This window comes from Castor canadensis, chromosome 12 (genome assembly GCF_047511655.1).
Source record: "Castor canadensis chromosome 12, mCasCan1.hap1v2, whole genome shotgun sequence".
Taxonomy (NCBI): Eukaryota; Metazoa; Chordata; class Mammalia; order Rodentia; family Castoridae; genus Castor; species Castor canadensis.
In genome coordinates this window covers 37,264,374-37,284,762 of record NC_133397.1, presented here as the reverse complement: position 1 = coordinate 37,284,762, position 20,389 = coordinate 37,264,374, and the positions used below count along the sequence as shown (strand labels likewise).

General features: G+C 38.0%; 1 protein-coding gene across 9 annotated transcripts in view; it reads left to right on the top strand.

The window, feature by feature from the left end:
- Positions 1 to 20,389, top strand: part of Thada (THADA armadillo repeat containing) — a 321,031-nt gene that overhangs the window by 168,129 nt on the left and 132,513 nt on the right. For all 9 annotated transcript variants that reach the window (XR_012439673.1, XM_074049587.1, XM_074049582.1 and 6 more), the window contains one exon: positions 4,291 to 4,459. Coding sequence is in view for 8 of the 9 variants with exons in the window: in XM_074049587.1 (XP_073905688.1) it covers positions 4,291 to 4,459 (169 nt within the window). In the remaining variant the exon portion in view is untranslated. The remainder of the gene's footprint in view (positions 1 to 4,290; positions 4,460 to 20,389) is intronic.

Genomic DNA, 20,389 nt, shown 5'->3' with positions numbered 1-20,389 from the left:
TTAGCACATACAAAGCCTTTGAACAGTTTTTTATCATGCTTTGCTTCACAGTCTACTAACTAGAGACTGGTTCCATAAGTCATTCATATCCCAATGTGATTAGGTTGAGCAGGTTGCTTTGGAAACATTTAGCTTTTCCAAAACTCTGGAAATTTTGAGGCATCTGCACTGAAAATCTCAGATTGAATTTTGCAGGTGGACAGACCCTAATTAGAATGCAGGATCTTCTAGCTAGTTCTATGACCAAAGCCTTTTTCCTTACCTTGAGATGAGGATAATGACACTGACTTGAAGATTAGTGAGGTAAATGAAATCATACATGTAAAGCCATGGCCAGTCCTGGCACAAAGTAGCCATTTAATCAGCCTCACTTCTTTTTGTCTAGTACATTGAAGGACAGTTGGATTCATATAGGACAGGTACAGGACTGAGGAAATACCACTCTCTGTCTTGTCAAATCCAAGCATTCTCTGCCTGACCCCACTTCTTATCCATGTATAATCTGTAGACTCCAATGGACCTGAGAATCATTGGCTGATTTTCCTGTTTTTTCCCCATAGATTATTGGTTCCCTGTGGCCTAGGCAGTAACTTTTCTCTCTGATACTCTTGTACCTTACTTGTACACACTGGTGTTTGGGGGGGGGGGGCAGAGATGGTTTTGGTGATATCCATCTACTAAACCTTTGAAACCTTTCAGGAAAACAGATTCTGAGGATATATGAGGAAAACACCTGGAAAATACTCAGCCACTATTTTGTGTTGGGGGAAAAGCAGAATGGTCTTTCCTTGCTCAGCATTCTGCATTTTAACCTCTCCTGGTTCCTGAAGAGTTAGGTCCAAAGGTGTCTGTTGTCTTTGTTGGAAGGTCTTTTATCTCCTCTAGAAAGCCATTCCACCTCTCCTTCCCACTTTCCTTTTCAGTCCCTCCCCACAGCTGTGTAAGTCCCCACAGGTACCACTGATCTGTGATCTGCATATGTCACTCTAAGTTGATGGTTTTCTTTGCTAATTCTTCATCAGTGTGTCACATGAAGAGAGCACACACTTGACTGTCATACTGCATGGTCATCCAGTGTATATAAGGAATTACAGGGAGCTTTTTTTACCTGGATCTGGGAAGCATCCCCAGTAGTTTGGATGTATGTCATAAACCTCTTGAAATTGTATGGGAAATTGTGTGTATATGTTCATAAATCTCTTGTGAGAAGGTCCATAGTTTATTATAGGTTGTGATATGTTTTCATGATCCTAAGAATGTTAATAAAAACAACTCCCCCAGCTCATTTAGAGATTTTCTAAGTACTTCTATATGAGAGCTTGTGTTTATTATCAATTTATTGTCTTATCACTTTAAAACAGTGCAGAATTTACCTAATCGTTTTATTTCTTTCATTATGGCCACTTACAGGCCTAATTGTAGAATTATGATGGTACAAGGGTAGACACAGGCACAGTACAGTATAACAGTTTTGCGTTTCCAAAACACCTTCTGCTTGTAATGTTCTCATAGGGAGCACATCAGACCAATGGGTGTGGGTTATGGTCACCATCTCAACTGGACTGTGACTCAGAGAGGTTGCTGTGACTTGTCCAAGTCATAAAACTCAATGTGTAAAGCAGAATGAAAATCCAGGTGTTTTACTTTTCTATCCTGATAGCCACTAGGTTCTAAGTTTTCTTAAGACACCACCTCTCTGCTCCCAATAGCTGTCCAAATAATAACCTGGAAATGTGTTTTTGCTTAGTATGTCTCTCTCTATATAGATACATGTATGTGTATGCATATATAAATTCAACTGTAGTCTAGCCTTCCATTTAAACAATTTGTACTAGAAAGGAGTTTGAAATTACACTTAATCATTGCTTTATAATGAATGTTATTTAATTAAATATTACTTTACAGATTGATTCTCTCTTCCTTGGCAATTGCATTTCTTTTTAAGGAGAGGTTTGATTTTGCTTTTTAACCTGGTTGTATAGCATCAGAAGCAGAAAATTTGGGCACTTTTCCCACTTTCCATTCTTTTTCTTGTGTGGAAGCCAGTTTCCTTTGAGAAATCATCATTTGCAAAAGGTCAGGAGCAAAAGGAGAGGCATTCTTTAGTGTAGGGTTATTGCTAATTGGAAGCTAGACATCTGTAACCATGTAAGTTATTTGTAGTGGAAAAGAAACATTTATATACAAGAACCCTTTTGGTAACATAAAGCACACTATAACACAGAGAGAGAACAGAGAGAGAGAGAGAGAGAGAGAGAGTATGTGTTTGAGGAGTTGGGGGTCAGCCTCAATAACACAAAGAGTGTGTGTGTGTGTGTGTGTGTGTGTGTGTGTGTGTGTGTGTGTTTGAGGAGGTGGGGGTCAGCCTCAAGCTTCCAACAAATGACTGTGCTTTGCTGTACTGAGTGAAATCATTTACTAATTAAAAGGCAAAAGATTTATATGATCTGAAGAGAAACCAGAGTATTCATTTACTAATTAAATCTCAAAGTATTTTCAGAGTATTTTCTTTTCTTTGTCATCTACTAAAGTTTTCTCCCCCCACCCATAGGCCAAGCCAAGCATTTTACTGTGTTTGTCAATTACAGATTACACATTTAGTCATTTTAAAAGAAAAATAAGTGAGAAAATAGATGAGTCGGCAGAATGTAGACAAGGACCAGTGGGGTACCCTTAGCTCTAGTGCCTTCTCCACAGTGTGATGAACACCTCTCCATCCTGAAACTATGTGTTGATGGAGTAACCTGGTGACAGTGTTTGCACTTTCCTTACCTCTTCCTCCTTTCTGCCTTCCTCCTCATCTCCACCATCCCCATGAGTTCATTCTGTTGTGCAGAAATTATTTCTGTGTTGTTATTGTCATGTTAAGGTAAATGTTGGTGATAACCTCTGGTGTTTTAGGAAAGTTTCAGTCATATGACTGGTCTTCTCTATCTGCTAAGCCTACATGGGCCATGGCCCTAATAGACCTGATCTTACCAATAATTTCTCTTGAAACACTAATTTATTTTGAAAAAAGTTGAGAGGCCATCTTGTTCTCCCATAGAATATACCATCTTCTGATCTTCTTTTCCCTTGTCTTGGCATCTAAGACATTTCCGTAAGTTGAGTTGCTTTTTTAAGTGGACAAAGATTATCAAGTCTAGAGAGTTCTAGTCAAGAACTTATTTAAGCTAGGACTTACCATGTTGACTTTCCTCCCAATCAGCCCTAGATCTGTGAAGGCTCTCAATTGCCCAGTTTCAACAAAATGGTTGTCACCTCTCAGATACTAGATGTTTACAAAGTCAAGAAGCCCTAGATGCCCTGCCTTTCCAGTGATCTTTGTAGAATCCCAAAATACCGCTTGTCCTTGACTTTCCCTTATTTAAGAACCAGCTTTTATCCCAGCTCTTTGGGTGTGCATCAGCCCCCAAGATAAGGATTTGGTGGCTTGAAGCACATTTCTTGTCCTCTTAAGAGTAATTGCCATTTGTGGTATTCCCCAGTGTGGTCTAACACACTTCTCAGCCTTAATGTCTGCTGTTTTTCATCAGCCTCCATTTTAGCCAGACACATCCACCTGTATCTTGAGCATATCTACCTTTGCTTTATGCTACTGTCTCTAGTTAAAAAACTTCTTGTTTTCTTTTGGCCCACTAGAATCACACTTTCCTGATTCCCATCCTTCCTCCTTTGACTTCCTGTAGCCATAATGCCAAGATCATGGTCTTACCATTTTTCTCATACTGTTTCGTACTTTTGGTCTTCTCAGATGTTGTTCTCATCTTGCATCAACAATGTGGCACCTCAGAGACAACAGTGGTGACATTTGTCATGGTACTTAGCACAGTGCTTTTTGCTCATCGTCTGCACTCTCCAACATTTATTTCATTAGAGTTGAAGAGTAAGCCATTTTTGCTGCTGCCTACTTATTACTGTCTTTCCCCCAAGGCCTATCTATTTTTAACCCTTGAAACAGATGCTTTCAAGTGTGGTAGTGGGCACATGTAATTCTAGTACTCAGGAGGCAGGAAGATTATGAATGTGAGGCAAATTCAGGCTACAAGTGAGATTCTGTCTCAAAAAACTAATAACAAAATTATGGATGCTAATGATGTTTTTAGAAAGAGCAAGGTCACCTGTAGAACTAATTTAAATGCAAAATAAAACATCATTTGGAATTAGGGGCAGCTCCTGCCCTCTTCTCCCTTGACTGTTCTAGCCAAGCTCAGTAGAATGTCCACATATATAAAGGCACAGATGTATCAGTGAATACTGAGTTGGTCTTGTGTTTCTGTTTATTTCCAGGTGTGGTCACTCGCCTATTTACCGCTCTCGTGAGATGGCAGCTCGTGCCTTGGTTCCATTTGTTATGATAGACCAAGTTCCTAATACTATCCGAGCTCTGCTGGCCACCCTTCCTAATAGCACTGACCAGTGTTTCCGGCAAAACCATATTCATGGAACACTTCTCCAGGTAAGTAAAGTTACTTTGTGTAATTTCTGTCAAACACCATAAGATAAACTTTGGTTTCTCATGTACTGTTAGCAGATAAAGATTTGATACACAGGCTTTTAACTTTTGTCTGTAGAATTTACTCCTGAGAGATCACAAATCTCACAGGTATGCTTTTCTTTTCATCCCAAACATGAATGCAGTGTTGCATTTTGATTCTGTCAGATTATCCTCTGCATTAAACCCTCTGTTTTCTGCATTATTTTCCATCAAGGATGCCTAAGGAACATTCTGGGCCACCCCCGTTCAGGCTGAAGCTGTGAGCATTCCTTGAGAGAAAAACTAGCTCAAGAGGTCCAGGGAGAGTTATACACATTAGAAACAATTGCTCTGTAGCACAGATTAATAGTACATGGAAATATTAAACCTTTTTAATATTTATTTATTTATTTTGAATAAATATTCAAGTTTGTTGTTGTTACTAACAACAGGAAAGAACAATGAGTGAGATATAAGCTTCTTAATGAAACTGACCTATTTAAGTCCTGTCTTGAGGACAGGTAGTGTTGGTAAAATCTTCTGTTCACCTGGCCACTGTGTTCATTCACATGGGTGTGGGGCTGCTGTGGAATTTAAATGTCAGTTCATGTTCCTGGTGTAGGAACAGAGTTGAGAGTTGGCCTTAAGATCCCTGTACATGTTATAAGCCTGAGGTCTACACTGCTAACACAGGAGGCAGGGTGTAGAGTGGTTTATAGCATGACAGTCTGAGCAGATTGCCCTGGTTTCAATCAAGTATACACCCCGAACTACTCACACCTCTGTGTCTTCATTTCTGAAGCTATTGCAATAGTTGCATATACCTCATGAGGAATATGTGAAGTCTAAATTAATTGGTATATATAATGTTTTTAGAGTATTACATAATATGATAGAAAGTTATTACATCATAATTTTTAATGAGCCTGTCCTATAGTGAAAACTAATATTTTTAGTAACTAATTTCCCATAGGTAAGAATGTAATACCTACCTTGTCTTCTTTGGTTGCTTTATATATTCAACAAGTATTTATTGAATGCCTATAATGTGTGGCTGTGCTAGAACAATGACTAAGTCAGTCCTTGGTGACCAACTTCTTCTGAAGGAGACTAGGGGCAATAAACCACCAGAAAATAGGCAATCACAATGCAGTGTGCTAAGTGCTGGGTAAGCACATGTCAGGGCCACCTCACCTGTCTTGGGGAAATCAGGGAAAACATCATAGAGAAGGTGACATCTAAGCAGAGACTGAAAGAAAGTAGTCAAGTGAAGGGAGGGAAAGAGTTTCCCATGCAGAGTATCATAGGAATCCTAGAACAATTCTTCAGGTAGGCAAGAAGTCAGCCCATGTGGGAACTGCAAGTTTGGGTCAAACTGAAGTTCTAGGTTGGTAGTTTTCAGTTGGTCTCAGGATTTCTTTGCATACTTACTGAGGTTCCCAAACAGCTTTTACCTCTCAATATTTAAATCAAAAATGAAACTGAGGAAATATTAAGACAGAGAAACCCATAAGCACATACTACATTTATCGTCAGTAAAGACATCCCTTGAAACCTCTGCATACTCTGCTGCACATCATGAGAAAATGAAAGTGAAGGGCTCCCAAATGCCCTAGACTGCACTTTGGGATCATCTGCTTTGTGTTATGTACATTATAGGCCTTTTGTGGTTTCTTACTATAAACTCTTAACCACTTACCTACCTTGAGTTTCACTACATCTGTGATGACGCAGAGCAGGAGTTACTATCTTGGTTGTAGAGATGGGCTGCATAGGCCCAAAGATCATCATTTGCTCAAACAAGTTAGATTTCTTGGGTCTGTCACTCTGCTGCTACTTTGAAAGAAAAGGGCTAGTGACAACGGGGAAAGCATAACAGGTTTTTCAAAGTGGAAACTGTAGCTAAGTTAGAAGGCATGCCCAGTTGTCAAGGGGATCAGCTGCCAGACTGTCTTGAAGAGCCATTCTTAGCTGAACTTTGGAAGAAGTAAGGTTGAAGTTGCTTCTGCACTCTTTCAACCAATTGTATGAGTGGTCCTCTCCACCTAATGTTCCCCCCACGACTGGTAGTCTGGCTGTGCTTCATCAGTCTGCCCAGCAGCCAAATATGATCTTTTACTCTATCTCTGGGAATGCTAAAAGCCTTTTAACTTAGGTTGTGTGGCTGTTGCTTTTGTTCCTAAGTATTGGTGAGATGAAGGACTTGTTAGAAAAAAAGCCAGTAATGTGGGTGCTGGGTATTGTATTCATGTTTGTCAAACAAACTCGTCTTTATCAAGGTGGTTTCACCCTGATTAAAAAAAGGAAGTAATAAGTATTTGTGTTTGTCCATTCATATGTCACATCTGTGTTGTAATAAATAGCTCTGTTTCATCCCATGGCTCTTTATGGGGAAAGTTTAAAGGGTTAAGTTAAGGAGAAATCTATAGATTATAGCTTCCTTCTCTACATAAAGCTACCTTTGAAACCAGCAAGAACTTGCACCTGGAAAAGAGATACTAGGGACTGAAAGGAATGATAATCTCTATGGGACCTTCAGAGCCAGCTAAGTAAATATAAAATTGTTATTTTTTTCAAGAGCAGGAAATCATTTTGTAATCAGAAAACAAATTCTTTCACAGAACATTTCCTTGAATTATACATTTTGATTTCTTTGAAAATGTTTACACAAATATATCAAATCTCAGAATACAGCTATAGTATACCTTAAAAACAAGAAATGTGCTGATATCTGAATTTTTGGGAACTATGGAAAAAAGACTCAAATTATAAGATATGCATAAAAAGAACATGTGGGTTTCATTTCTTAATCATGTTCAAAACCAGAGGATCATAATTGCATGCTGAAATGGATGGAAATAGTGCACATTAGAAAAGGTGAAATTATGCAGCAGGTTCTTAAGAGCCAGGGGTAAATGACATTAATCTCAATAAAGGCCAGATAAGAGCCATGGACATTACCTCATTTGGGAGCAACACTGACAAGGCTACCCTCCCTGTCTTTTAAGCAGAATTAACTGTCTGTTTTTATTGCCGAAATTCTTCATGTTGGGGGCTTAACATTATTACTGGGTTGCTTATCACTCCCAAGAAATTATATTGCAGTTTATAAAGTTCTCTTGTATTGAGGAAGAATTTGGCCAACAATCCTGAGGAAAGATTTATTCTGATTGTTGTGTATTTAACTAACACTTTAGTGTTTTAAAAAAAGACGTGTATCACTTGAAGAAGAATTTGAATTTGGAGTTGGTTTATTTCTTGTCTCTCTTGGTTATTTTTTCAGATGGTGTAAACATATAAAAATTGATCCCTGCTTTTCCTGTAATGAAGCTCTTTTATACCAAAAAAGCAGAGTAGACAGTGAGATGCTTTAGGCTGTTGAAAAGTAGAAATACCACTTTGCATTTATCTGAATATTCTAGGCAAGAGTATTCTTTTTTCTTCAGTTAATCTAAATAATTACCTCAGTGTCACACATCCCTTTCCTGGTCTGAATATAATCTACACTTTTCTCCTAGTGCTGGTTTTACATTTTTTCAGTTTTTACCAGCAGAGCATGCCAAACATTTTAATTCTTTTATTCCCTGCCCTGCCCCCAACCAATTTGGAGCCTTGATTTCTGCACTTTAAGAATTTTGATAGGCTGGTGGAGTGGCTCAAATGGTAAGAGCACTTGCCTAGCAAGCGTAAGCCCAAACCCCAATTTTGGAGGCCGCGGGGGTGGACTTTTGAGTTACAAAGATTCCACTTTTCTGGCTGTGGAGCTGAACAGCAGTGCCGCCTACTTGGGTGATATGAAATATCAGCCAGTGATGAACTTAAGATAGCCTAGGCCCATACGTTTGGAAAGTTTACCATAAGAGAACTAAAACGAACATTTTGGGTACCTCCTGCATGCCATGTGAGTTCCATATGTGAGTTCATTCATACTTTAAGCAGCTCTGCAAGGTAGTAAAATGGGTGTCATGTTCTCTGTGTGTCTCTTGGCCTCTCGGTAATGAAAAATTTGAGGTAAGTCTGAGAGGGCAACTTGCATAAAGTTACAGAGGTAGTCAGTGATAGAGTTAAGATAATAAACTCTAAGCCTGTGTTCTTTTTGTCTTTAGAGTATATGGAAACTTTTTATGGGCAGGGAAATTAAGCCAAGAATCTATCTCTGCTCTGGTTTTATCCCTTATCACTTGATTGGTCTCCTTAAGTCCAGTGTGATTCGATACCTCAACATTGAAAGTAAAGTCAGTCCATCAGTGTTATAAAAATGGACAAAGGGAATTGCTGAAACCCAGAGAAGCTGTAGCTAGAAAAAGATACATTGTATTCTCCCTCTACTGGTTTCTCTCATCTTTCTCTTTGGTCTTCCATTTAAGACTCCTGGCCTGGAAATACAGAATCCTCCCTTGAACCCAGGCTATAACTATGTCCACAGTAGCTATATGTTCTGTCATCCCTAAAGTCTTGGAAAAAAAACCCTCTCAAACTTGGGCAGCCAAGGAATTACGGATTCTGGGTCTGAGAGCTAATGGGACCATGGGAAAGTGGTCAAGACTGAACTTGCAAATATCCCATGCTTACCCTGTTCTAGGTGCTATTGAAATACAGGGAGTTTTCCTTTAAGGCTTTTTTACCTGTCAGTGTGGGGAGCTTGGGTTAAGCCAAATGACCCCTCTGTGACCAGAGTATAGTAACAAATGAAGAGGAGGCGAAAGATGAAGCAGCCAGGCAGCATTTTGGTCATAAAAGCGATACAGAGCAACTAAGGCCATTTCCGCATGTCTGGAGCACCTTGATGTGCTCTGTGTGAAGATTAGTCAGGATCTCCATGTAGATGGGAATAGTAGAGCTGGGCTGACAGGTACAACATTCTTCCCCTTTGTAGGGAAAAAAAGCAGAAACCTGGAAAGAATTAATGGTAGGCCAAGTTGGCTAGCTGGTGATGCGAAGCAATTACTGTTCCAGAAGTAGGGATTGGACCGCCAACCCCCACGTCTGCTACAGACACAATTGGTCAAAGCAAACAGAAAGGCAGTGAAAGAGGCAGCCTTCAGTGTATATGCTACTGGAGTTTTTATAACCAAATGCATGTTTACTGAAACAGATATTTAGTTATTATTGTTGTATTAATACTTGTGATTAAATATAATTAAAGAATTATTTCCATCTTTTGAAAAGGGTAACTGTAGACAAGACCTTATGGTTTAAGAATTTTAATCTTTTCCATATTTCTTAACAATATAAAATTGTGAAACATAAAATTAAGTGTTCAAGTTGTCCAGAAATGGAACATAACTTGATGGGTTTCATTTAGTGACATAAGATGTTGATCTATGTCCATCATTGTTTATTTTATGCCCAGAAAATATCATTTCAGAATAGAAAATCAGAAATAAAAGCATGAAATTGTGATGTTGTAAGTTATAAGTGGATTATTTTTCAGCATGCTTTTTTTTATGAAATGAGTCATACTTTAATGAAAATGCCCACTCTTGTCACTAGTGGTCAAATTCACCCTTCCTTTTTGAGGATTGTGTTAGTATGAAAAGAGGAACATCTTCAGTTTCCAGGAAGGTCCCTAGCCCAAGAAAGGCAAAAGCAGAGCTTCTCCAAAAGTGTGATTGTAGATGTGTGAAGGTACTTACTGATCCCTTTAGCGCTCAAAGAGCCTGAGTATGGCCTAGGTGGCTGGTAGTCACCTGCAGCTGGGAATAGCGGCATCCTTTTTATCCCAGAGTGCCAAAGAAAGATTATCTTCTGTGTGACTTTATCTGAAAGGATTGGGAAGCACTGGGCTCTTTTGTATAAAAAAAGGAAGAACTAAACCTGTTTAAATCTTACCTTTTGGCAATATTTTCCTTTCTGGATATAAGCCCAGAAAAGTAATTTTTAATTAAAATGCTTGCTACTTTTGAAGGTGAATTAATCTCTTCCTTATAAACCCTCATGGGGTGTGTGTGTGTGTGTGTGTGTGTGTATGTGTATGTTACTTAGGGCATAGTCTTTGGGTGTTGGAGACAGCTTTTAGCTACCAGATTCAAGAGCATTGGCGTAGTCATTTTTCACCAGGCAATGCCCTACTGTGGTTTTGTAGTGCTCCAAATGCAGGGTATCAGTCAAGGGTATGTGGACCTTAGAGGATGGTCAGTTGACGTGTCCCCCGGTGTTTGTTACTTTTTAGGATTAGAATAGAAGAAGTGGTGAAGAGACTATATTTATCTGTCTATCCATTCTCCCCCCCAGTTATTGAGTATTATGTGTGTGTATATGTATGTGTATATATATATATATATGTATATATATTTATATTGGGCACAGTACCAATTATTGACTACCTACAGAGGTAATTCTAGAATGTAGGTTTTATTCCCATCCTGCTGATGAAAAAAATGAGAGTGAAAGGGCTTATGAGATGTCATCAAAGTTATCCAAGGATAAATGGCAGCAAGAAGAGCTTTTGAGTTTGTACATTTAACCACTGTATGATTCTGCTTCTCTGGAAAAAGAAAAGAAAATTCTCAGGGAAGAATGACCCTTTTGGGGGCCTTCTAGATATGGAGTGCAATGAAAATTCACATTGTCAGTTTATTTGTTGTTCAACAGTTGTTGATTGACACCAGCTATGTGCCAAGCACTGTTCTGTGTATGTGGAATACATCAGATAAAAGAGACAGATCCTTGCTTTTAAAGATCCATTCTCTTACGGATCTGACATTCTAGCAGCAGGGAGACAGACTGTAATAAGTTATAGTATAATAAAACTTACTAGAACTTATTGTAGTAAATGTAATAAGTAAATTATATAGTTTGCTAGAAGGTAATAATTGCTGTGGATAAAAAGAACAAGTAGAATAGGGTAAGAAGAATCAGAGTAGTCATTGTTGAAAAATTAACATTTACCGAGTATGTGGTCCACACCTGTAATTCCACTCAGGAAGCTGAGGCACTAAGATTGTGATTTCAAGGCCAGCCTGGGCTATATAATAACTTCTAGAGTAGGCTAGATTATATAGTGAGACACACCCACCCCACTCCACCCCACCCCCACATCTAAAAAGACAAAAAAAAAAAAAAGGAAAGGTAACATTTCAGCAAATTCCACTAAGGGACAGGGAAGACTTTGGAGGTGAGGAGCTAAAAAATAGACATCTTTTCTCCTGTAATTGTAATGATTACAGATTTCTGTAAGTAGGTATGCTTAGTGTATATTTGAGATTATCTTTACCTGAAGAGAAGTGTAAATAGTGGACAGTAGTGGATAAGTGAGGCCAGGAAGGACACCATTGCTTTAGAAACTCAAGAGCTCTGTAAAGTGAAGTCCTCATGCTCTGGGGGCCAGGGTTCATGGGACCTTGAAAGTGCTTTCCTTTTAGGATCACAGTGAATCAAGTCCATCTACTGTGGTTCTGATGAGCTTAGGCAGAGAAAAGTAACCATCATGTCACTTCCTCTGCTTTCCAAGATGAACCTTACCTCATCTCCATATCTGTACCTAAGAGATGGTAGAGTAAATGTGGAGAATGTTTATGCTATTGTTTGGCAAATCTTTACTGGATAGTAATTAAATGCATAATACTATGCCAGGTACCATAGAGGACACAAAGGGAAGTTTATAACATGTTCTCTGCCCTCAAGAAGCTTATGAACCATCAATCCTACAAACAGTTACACAGAAATATGTGGCAGCATGTGATATATGCCAAGCATATGGCCACAATTACTTATCTAAAAGGCAAGGCCAAGATGGACTGGAATGAGCATTGGGTCTTGGGATAAACCTTTACCCTAATTTTCTGTCATCGAGACAAGACACCAAAGAAGGCATCAGAAAGTTTTTGTGAGTGGTCATGTGCAAGCCAGCATGTCAGGTTAAGGGTTGTGTCAGGGAGAGATGGGATTAGAGGGCAGGTGTAACATGTGAAAGATCAGAAATGCCAGGCTACCCAACATTGATTCTGTAGGTCTGTGGTCTTCACAGTGGTGTGTATAAGATGATCATGTGTATGGAAGACTTGTAGCATGTTATTCCTTTTGTCTCATACTGTTACTTGATATTTTACATAAAACATGTAATGTACCTATTGGCGGAGCATATAATTTTCTAAACAATACATAAGAGATGGGAGCGTGTACTTAAAGGTCACAAGCATATTCTGCAGCCAACTTGTATAGATCCCAACTCTATTCTTGCTAGTTGTATTTTGGGTGGGTTACTGAATTTCATTGCCTCCATTTCTTCCTTTGTAAATTGCACAGTGATACTCAGGGTAGTTGAGAGGATTAAATTAGTTGGTACTTGGGAACTGCTTAGCAAATTCTCAGGTATATAGTAAGTGCTCAGTAAATGTTGGCTGCTATTATTATTGCTTGTTACTGTAGCCACTGCCATCACCACCATCACCTTCACTTCTTATAGGAAGGAGTACATGATCCAACAATGTGAAGCTCCCTGATGTAGATGGTTACTAAGGGATTTTGAGCTAAAGAAACCTCTGTTTTATGAAAATTAATGTTGTATATTAACTTTTCCTTTTTTTTTTTTTTTCTTTTTGGCAGTACTGGGGTTTGAACTCAGGGCTTCATGCTTGCTAGGCAGGCGCTCTACCACCTGAGCCACTCCACCAACCCTAATGTTGTATATTGAAATAATACTGCAAAGTATGAGAATTTCTGTTCATATGTTGTATGTACATAGAAGAAGTAAGTCAGTTTTAAGCAGGTTTTACTTTATGTGTTAACATCCTTTACAAAGAAGTTCCTTTAGCCAATTACTGGGTTCTCTACCTTCATGTAGGTCACATTAAAGATAATAAGAGTAAAGATTAGCTCAGATTTTTAAAAGTAGAGTTCCTGCCTATCAGGTTTTTCACCTGTTTTGTTTTGAATTACATCCTTTCCCTTCGACCCCATCAGAAACCTGATGAATTAGGAAAGAACACTGTTCACACTGTCTGAGACAAAGAACTCTTTCACCATTCCAAAGGGGAAATCTGAAGTTCATAAAGTGAAAGGAGATATAGGATCCTCTGAGATAGATTAATCTAGCACTTTTCCAAGTTCATTTTTCATCTTCAGAAAACATGCTTTCCAAGTATTCCTAGGCATCTCATTTTTATTGTTTGGGACTTTTTATGACTCAAGATAGTTCTAAGAGAACTTTAAAAACACAATAAAGCAAAGCATCACACCGTGTATATATATACTGTTAGGCTTCTGTCATTTCCTAGAATCCTATGAAACATCTGATGGGATGTAGTCCTGTTATGTGATGGAATTTGTTTGGTGTTTCCTCATGCAGTGAATGTAGTATTATGTATTGTTTTCTTTAACCATATGCCCATTTAATAGGCAAAAGTACTACCTCATCGTTTTTGTTAGTATAACATTTTTGAGATTGCAAAGTATATATGCTTGTTCCATAGCCCCTGGATTTATTTAGAGCACACGATGTATTTCAGTTACTAAAGAATTGGTTGGCACTGTGTTTGAAGATAGTCAGACAATTTGTCAGCCACCCTAGAGGCCTAAAGTAAAAGGAGCTCATGGGCCTAAAGAAAAGCTTAAATAAGTAATAAAACTTGTTTCCTATTTTAAATCATGTGATGGCAATGACATTCTTATATTTCTCTGTGTATCTTTATCTCCTCTATCCCATCCTGTGGTAGGGCCTCCATCTCAGCATTGTTGATACTCTCTGTTGTGGGTGGTCTGCTTCGGCATTGTAATGTGTTTGGTAATATCTCCCTACTAGATGCCAGAACTACCCCCTGTTACCCTCCATTTTATGATAATGAAAAATGTCTCCAGACATTTTCACATGTCTCTTGTGGGGTGGGGGTGGGGATTGCTTCCTGTTGAACCTTTCTTCCATAGTACATATGGATTTTCTCCATCATTCCTATGGGATAAGGTGTGAAACGACTCTTTTAAATGCCCATGATTCATTTCTGACCCAGGAATAAGTTGTAGCTCAACAGGCTACAATCAGCTATGCATAGAAATCAATGGATAAGTCTACAGCTGTACCACCTTGAATGTGCTCTATATTGTCTGATCTCAAAAGCTAAACAGAGTTGGGCCAAGTTATTACTTGGCTAGGAGAAATCATTGAATAGGAGGTTTACAAAACTCATACTGGAAATTACAAAGGAAGCTCCCTCTCTCCCTTGTTTCCTCTCTCCTTGTCTCCTTTACTCCCTCCCCCTCTGGAAAAGTGCTGTGAACATACAAGCCGGCTCACTTTTAAAATCCTAGCTGCTTAGAGTTTGCTTCCTGCCTCAACTTGCCTCTGATCCGCTTGCACAATGTATAGTTGAAACTTAATTCTGCCCTCCCCAGATTCAGGGAGCTTTGGAAAATAACACATAATTAGAATTTTCTTGCTTCTAGTGCTTCAAAGACTGATGCACTGCTGAATATAATTGCTGTCTATTTCATTGAGCCTCTCTTGCATTGGGGGGGGGGCAGGAGGCCATGTGGCTAAATCTTCTCTAAGAACAGAATTTCTGCTGCAAACTTAGCCCAGGGAATCAAAGTTTTAACTTGAAGTTAAATATAAAGTCTTCCCCGTATTGCCAGATTTAGACCTCAAAAAGGAAGCTAGTAGATAAGTCTAGATAAGGGTGCTAAAAAAAAATGGTGGAAATAGTAATTATGTTACTTAGCTTTATTTAAAAGGGGGTTCTTAAATATTATATGGCCCGATATATAAGTATCTAGAAAGCCAGTAGTAAACTTGAGATTGATTCTCAAAAATATTATGATATATAAGACTTTTTAAAGAAATTGTCAAATGTTTCTTATGCGTGTTTTTTTGTGTGTTTCAAAGAGAGGGATAGGACTGAGCATGTAGCTCAGTGGTAGAGCACTTGCCTAGACTATGTGGAGCCCTGGTTCTATCCCAAGCACTGGAGAAGGGAGAGGGAGAACTGTACATATTACATTGTTTGGGTTTTTTTGTTTGTTTGGTTGGTTTTTTTGCTTTGGATAAGTATATTTGTTGAGAAAAGCAAGCAAATGAAATGTTACTTCATGTGAATGGAGTTGATAATTGAGATAAGAACTTGCATTTGCAAATATTCACTTTTTTTTTTGCCAAATGATAGTAGACTATTGCCTTCTTGTTTCTTTCTCCACTTTTTTTTTTCCTTGAATAGGATGGTTGTTGCCTGCTTGCATTGGTAACACTATGAAGTAGCTGTTAGATGTGTACAGGTATCAGATGTTTTATTACCAGACCACATTCATGCTGAATATGTAAACCTCTGTTTTCAGTAGAGAAAATGGTCATGTTCCTATTTTGAATGCTTTATTAAGCTCTGTAAAGTAAAATTTCTAGTGAGGAGGAACTTTTTTTCATTAACTTCCTGAGAATCATATTTCTAAAAAGGAATCCAAAGTTGTTTGGAGTTATTTTTTATGTTGAATAGATTTAAAAGTTTTTTTTATTGTGACTTTGAAGAGTTTACAAGTGCCAGAAAATTCCATCACCTTTGTTAATCTTCAAAGAGATCTGTATAATTAACATCTTACATGTGCTGTTTAACTCTTTTTCCTTATTCACTACTCTAGCCTTTAAAAAGTCTTTATTTCTTGCAGAGAGTTAGACAGGTTTTACATATAAGTTTATGTTGATTTATAGCAGGTAGGTGTTATACCTTTCCTTTCTTCTCAGATTATAGGTTATATCTAACATGTTTCTGAAATGCAGTGTCAATTTCCTCTTTTGGAATTACATTTTTCAAATATGTGAGACATATAATTGTCCAGTTACCAAAACTGTGCTTATACTAAAAAGCAATCTTCATTGATCAGTTTGCTTGAGAGGAAATTTAAAATAGCCATCAGATGTGTATTTAGAGAACAAAAACATAGGCAGTCATTTATGTTAATATTCATGATTGAGTTTACAAACTTTGTGTTAAAAAAATTAAGGTGCTAAAATTTGAGACCATGTTCTTTAAAGAAAACTCTGAGAGTGAATTAGAGATGCAATACAGTCCACTCCCACCAATTTAAAGAGTACAAGGTGGTAGATTTCTGAAAAAAAAATCTGTCGGTGCCCTTTCTTCCTAGTCCCTATGTGGCAGTGGGCTCTTGCTCCTGCAGACCACCCCTCCCCAGGACTTCCACAGCCTCATTAAAGGAGGACCATAGTGTTCCACAAGTGTGTCTTCTTTGACCTCAATTTTTCTCTTTGTTGTTTCTTTACAATTACTCTTCCTCCTGAAGGAGAGCACAGAATGAGTAGAGATGCACAATTCCCAGCTGTTTCTGTTTCAGAAGTAGAATCTTAGGTATCACTGCATTGGTCACCATGAATTTGGTTATTTTTAAATTCATACGGAGAAGATGAGGGTGGCTTGTGTATATGTTAGTGGGAGAAGTAGCAGAGGCCTAAACACTGAAGCTACAAGGTAAACTTAAAAAAACAAAATCAAAAATCTAAATGCCTGCCTATTTGTTTAAGTATTTGTTCAGTATTTTGGTATAGATTTGAGGATTGACAACATTTTTCACTTTATGTTTGCTTTCCTCATTGATCTTTCTGATTGCAGTAGGCTTCTGTAGTGTGCTCCTACTGGGCATGCATTTCCTGAGGCCAGACATAGTCCAGAGAGCCTTGCCTCTCAGGGTAAATGCTGGGCCACAGCGCTGGGCACCTCCTGGAACTAGTAGAAAGTGCAAGCCCCCAACCTCTTGAATCAAAGCCTGCATTTTCACAAGATTCCCAGATACACTCATCTGCTTGTTACAGTTTAGGAAGTGTTGGTTCAAATGAGCCCTTTTCAGGATACTGTAGTGGGACCAAGCAAGCAGGTAGGTGGTTGACTAATTAAACCTTTACTGATCGATTATGCCATTTTTCACATGACCAACAGAGAGCTTGGTGTGTTGCAGTTTGTCTTGTATGTTAGCTTAAAATGCTTATGGTAACCCTTATAGCTGATACCATAAATCATATGTTGCTTTATGTTCTAGTTATCACCTAACTTCTTCATTTCACTAAGAAGATACTGAATTCGTGGAGGGCCGGAGTTGTGCCACCCTTAAATTTTATATCTAGAACACCTAGTACTAAGCATGTAGTAAGCCTACATTGTTTGTTTGATCAGCTTTTTTAGGAACCAATTTTAATACAATTGATCATCTCTATGTGGTACTTTTAATTTCATTAATATTTATTGTCATCTTGGATTAGATGTTTATTAATGTTTTATTCTTTTGGATATGTACATTTATGGCTATAAATGTTTCTTTAATAACATTTTAGCTTGCTCCCACATGGGTTGATATGTGGTACTTTCATTCTTTTGTTGTGTTGTTGTTTTTGTTTTTTTTAAGACAGGTCTCACTATGTAGCCAAGGCTGCCCTAAAGCTTACCATCCTCTTTCCTCTATGTCCTGAATGCTGGGGATACAGCATGGTGTAACTATGCCCAGAGATACTTTCCTTTTTGTCCACTTCTAAATACTTGGAAATTTTCATTATGATTCATTCTTTAACTTATTTTATTGTTAATTTTTTTAAAAGTAATAACTTTGTGATCAGAGAATGTAATCCATGATGATAGTCCTTTTTAAAGATTTGTTGCAGCCACTTTTATGGTATGGTAATATGATTATTTGTGAAGTGTGTGTTTCAAAGACTATGTTGTATTACTAAAATCCTATATATTCTTTTTTTTTTTTCATTTCTCTTTTATTATTCATATGTGCATACAAGGCTTGGTTCATTTCTCTCCCCTGCCCCCACCCCCTCCCTTACCACCCACTCCACCCCCTCCCACTCCCCCCCCTCAATACCCAGCAGAAACTATTTTGCCCTTATCTCTAATTTTGTTGTAGAGAGAGTATAAGCAATAATAGGAAGGAACAAGGGGTTTTGCTGGTTGAGATAAGGATAGCTATACAGGGCATTGACTCACATTGATTTCCTGTGAGTGTGTGTTACCTTCTAGGTTAATTCTTTTTGATCTAACCTTTTCTCTAGTACCTGGTCCCCTTTTCCTATTGGCCTCAGTTGCTTTTAAGGTATTTGCTTTAGTTTCTCTGCGTTAAGGGCAACAAATGCTAGCTAGTTTTTTAGGTGTCTTATCTATCCTCACCCCTCCCTTGTGTGCTCTCGCTTTTACTAAAATCCTATATATTCTTGATTGTGGGATTTGTTGTTTGTTTGTTTGTTTGTTCTTTGTGGAGGTGGTGGGGAATTAAACTCAGGACCTTGAAATGCTAGTCAGGTGCTCTACCACTGAGCCACATCCTAGTCTTAAATATTATATATTCTTACTGATTATTTTACCTCCTTAATCTATCATTTTATAAGCTATGTGGCAACATCTTATGGATGTGGATTTGCTTTTTTTTTTTTTTTTTTAAGTGGTACTAGGTTTGAACTGTGGGCTTCACATTTGCTTAGCAGGTCCTCTATTGCTTGTGGCAAAGCAGTGTTCTTAAAGTGCCTAAAATCTTCATGAATGCTATGGGTTTTTTGTTTGTTTTGAGAATTATTCCTTTTATCATTAAGTAATTTCCCTCTTTAGCCATAGTAAACCTTTTAGCATCAATTCTATTTTTGTCTAAGGTTGATATTGGTAAAACCAACAATTTGTTGATTGTTTCTTAGTACATTTTTTTAATCCTTTTGTCTCATTAAGTTGTTTCTTATAAACAGCATATATCTGTCATTGTCTCTTTTTAAATAAGCTTTTTACTTGGAATAGTTTCAGATTTACAGGAAGTTGTGAAGATACTATAGAAGGTTTCTGTATACCCCTCACCCAATATTCCCTACTGTTAGCATCCTGTATTACTGTGGTATATTTGTTACAACTAAGGAAGTAATTAGTACAGTAACTAAATTGCACACTTTTTATTCAGATTTTAATTAGTTTGTCATCTAATGTCCTTTTTCTGTTCCAGGATCCATTACATTTAATAATCCCCTTATACTCCTCCAGTCTATGATACCTTCTCATACATTTTCCTTGTTTTTAATAACCTTAATAGTGTTAACTAAGGACTGCTAGCCAGATATTTTGTAGAAAGTTCCTTAATTTGGGTTTGTCTTTTTTTTTTTTTTAAGTTAGGATTAGAAGGTTTGGGAAAGAAGACCACAGAGGTGATGGTGCCATTTTCATTGTGTAGTGTACAGTCTAACATGCTCTCACCATGACATATCTCTGTTGATGTTAGTGTTGATCATATAGCTTATAGATAGTGTGTACCAGGTTTACACACTGTGCAGTCAACTCTTCTCTCCGCTTGCACCCCCTCCTTCCATATTCCAAAAGGGTAGAGTGGCAACATGAATTTGGAATTCTTCTAGGTTAGATATCTGTCTCTTCTGCATTGATTGATTGATTGATTGATTGATTGTACTGGGGTTTAAACTCAGGGCTTCAAGCTTTCTAGGTAGGCACTCTACCACCTCAGCCACTTTGCCAGCCCACAACTTACTTATATTTTCAAACATTTCTACATCAGTGTGGACTCAAGGATATTTTATAATTTGGGCTATAATCCAATGTTACATCATTTACTTTTTTGTTCACCTAGTTCTGAGTTTAGTTTTGGGAGCTCTTTCAGGTTGGCTCCCATGTCCCTTTGACATTCCATCAGCCTTTAGTTTTGGTTGGTTGGTTGATTTTTCTTCCTTTCTTGCATTATAAGTTGTTTTAGGCTCACTCATATCTAGAATTAGTCATTTCTCCAAGGAACCCTGTTTCCTTTTTTTGGAAACCAAGATCAAGACACTGTATGGACCTTGTTTCAAGGTCTTCTCAGTGGACCAGGCTAGGAAATAAATGTACATTACTTACCCATTTATACACACATAAGTATAATTACTTCTGTATCTTTCTGTATCTGTATTAAACTTGACATGAGTTCACACTGATGTCTTTGACTCTAGTCTAGTAC